General features: G+C 43.7%; 1 protein-coding gene across 1 annotated transcript; it reads right to left on the reverse strand.

Moving 5' to 3' along the window:
- Positions 1–382: 382 nt before the first annotated feature.
- On the reverse strand, positions 383–1,750 carry LOC118732640. The gene has a single exon (XM_036461772.1). The coding sequence runs from the start codon at positions 1,748–1,750 to the stop codon at positions 383–385; it is 1,368 nt and encodes a 455-aa protein (XP_036317665.1).
- Positions 1,751–1,815: the final 65 nt, after the last annotated feature.

Here is a 1,815-nt window from a genome sequence, read left to right on the forward strand (position 1 = left end):
CGTTGATACTGGAACAAGCCCAATGGGGTATTAACAACCATTAGCTGCTTCGCTTCTTCGGTCAGACCCACTTGCAAGTATGCGTCTGAAAGGTCAATTTTGGCGAAGATTGTGCCTCCTCTTAGCTTGCGGCACAGTTCTTCAATGCGGGGTATTGGGTAGTGATCTACCTCGAGCTGTGCGTTCACAGCTTTAAAGTCACCGCATATCCGCAAACGCCCGTCTTTTTTTTGAACCACTACGATGGGTGCCGCCCATTTGCTGAACGTAATTGGTTTCCATATCCCGCAGTCCGTTAGACGCTGTGCCTCTAATTTGAAGTCCTTCAATTGCGCGAAAGGTATAGGGCGAGATTTGAAATACTTAGGTGTCGCATCATGTTTTAACCGTAACTCAGCTTTTGAAATTGTGCAATAACCCAACGTGCCTTCAAACACATCTGCAAATTTTTTATAACGGCGTTTATGTGATGTGCTTGGCAGGCGCATAATCCCAATTCTTCTAGCAAATCCGTTCCAAGGATTTCACTATTTTGCTGAACATTAGCTACAACAAGTTTCACTAGCCGTTTAATTTGCCCATGATGAATAGTGACATCAATAGTTCCCAAAATGCTTACAGCACTTCCCCCATACGCGATTAGCTTACCAGTTGGATAGGGCGTAAGACTTGGCTTTCCAATTTCATTATATACATCTAAGCCAATCACGGAGCAAGTGGCGCCGGTATCCATCTGAAACTTGACTGGTACTTCATTCACCCCTATTTCCATCAGATATTTGTTTCCTACTTTGTTTGGCACGGTGCTCGTAATTGAAGCAACAAAGTTGATCGTTGACACACTTCGCTGAGCGTTATTGTTGTTAGTCTGCGGTTGCTTCTCCTTTTTATTATTTTTATTGTCGGTAATTGCACTTTGTGCTTTACAAACTGGTGCGATATGGCCGAAACGATTGCACTTTCGGCATTGTGCATTACGAAATTTGCATTGGCTTCTGGAGTGGTGCTTCCCGCACCCAGAGCAGGATTGAAAACAGTTACTCTTGCTTGCGCTTGGCTTAAGCTTTTTTTCAGCTTGGTGCTGTTTCAGCTGAAATACTTCGCTGCGTTCTGCTGTGCTAGATGACATCCGCTTTTTCATGGCCTGTGTTGTTTCATAGCTTTCGGCTATAGCTATAACAACTGCGAGTGCCGGATTAGGCTTTTGTAGTGCTGCAGTGCGTACCGGTTCATGTGGCGAATTCAAAACTAAAATGTCTCGAAGCAGGTCATCTATAAATGACGTTTTGCAAGTATTGTTACTACACACGAACCTGCAATTCCGCGCTATGCCCCGCAGTTCAGCAACCCATTCTGAATACTTTTGTTCTGGTTTCATTTTCGATGACAGAAATTCGTATCTTGAGGCCAGTATGTGAACATTTTCCTTGTAGTGCGTTGACAACTTTTCTTTAATGCTTTCGTATGTCTGCGTTTGTATGTCTTCTGTGTCGAAAAGTTTGGATAGCAGCTCAAAACAGTCGGCTCCTACCCACGAGAGGAAAAATGCTCGTTTCTGTTCCTGCTTCGTGACTGAATACGCTTCGAAATGCTGGGTTAATTGTGCGATGTACGAGTCAAAACTTTGCTTTGTATGCACATACGGTGGAAAGGCTGGCACGGATATATTTGTTGAGGTTATGGTCGGCTCACGAGGATTTTCTTGCATTTTAGCAAGATTTGTTTTTTGCTCTTCCAATTGTGCAATCATCCATGCTCTATTTGTACTCAATACGTCCACTAAAAAGTCCTGCTGTTGCTTTAGCAGTCTCCCGA

The sequence above is a fragment of the Rhagoletis pomonella genome, unplaced genomic scaffold, assembly GCF_013731165.1.
Source record: "Rhagoletis pomonella isolate Grant_MI unplaced genomic scaffold, Rhpom_1.0 Rhpom_scaffold_23890, whole genome shotgun sequence".
Classification (NCBI taxonomy): Eukaryota; Metazoa; Arthropoda; class Insecta; order Diptera; family Tephritidae; genus Rhagoletis; species Rhagoletis pomonella.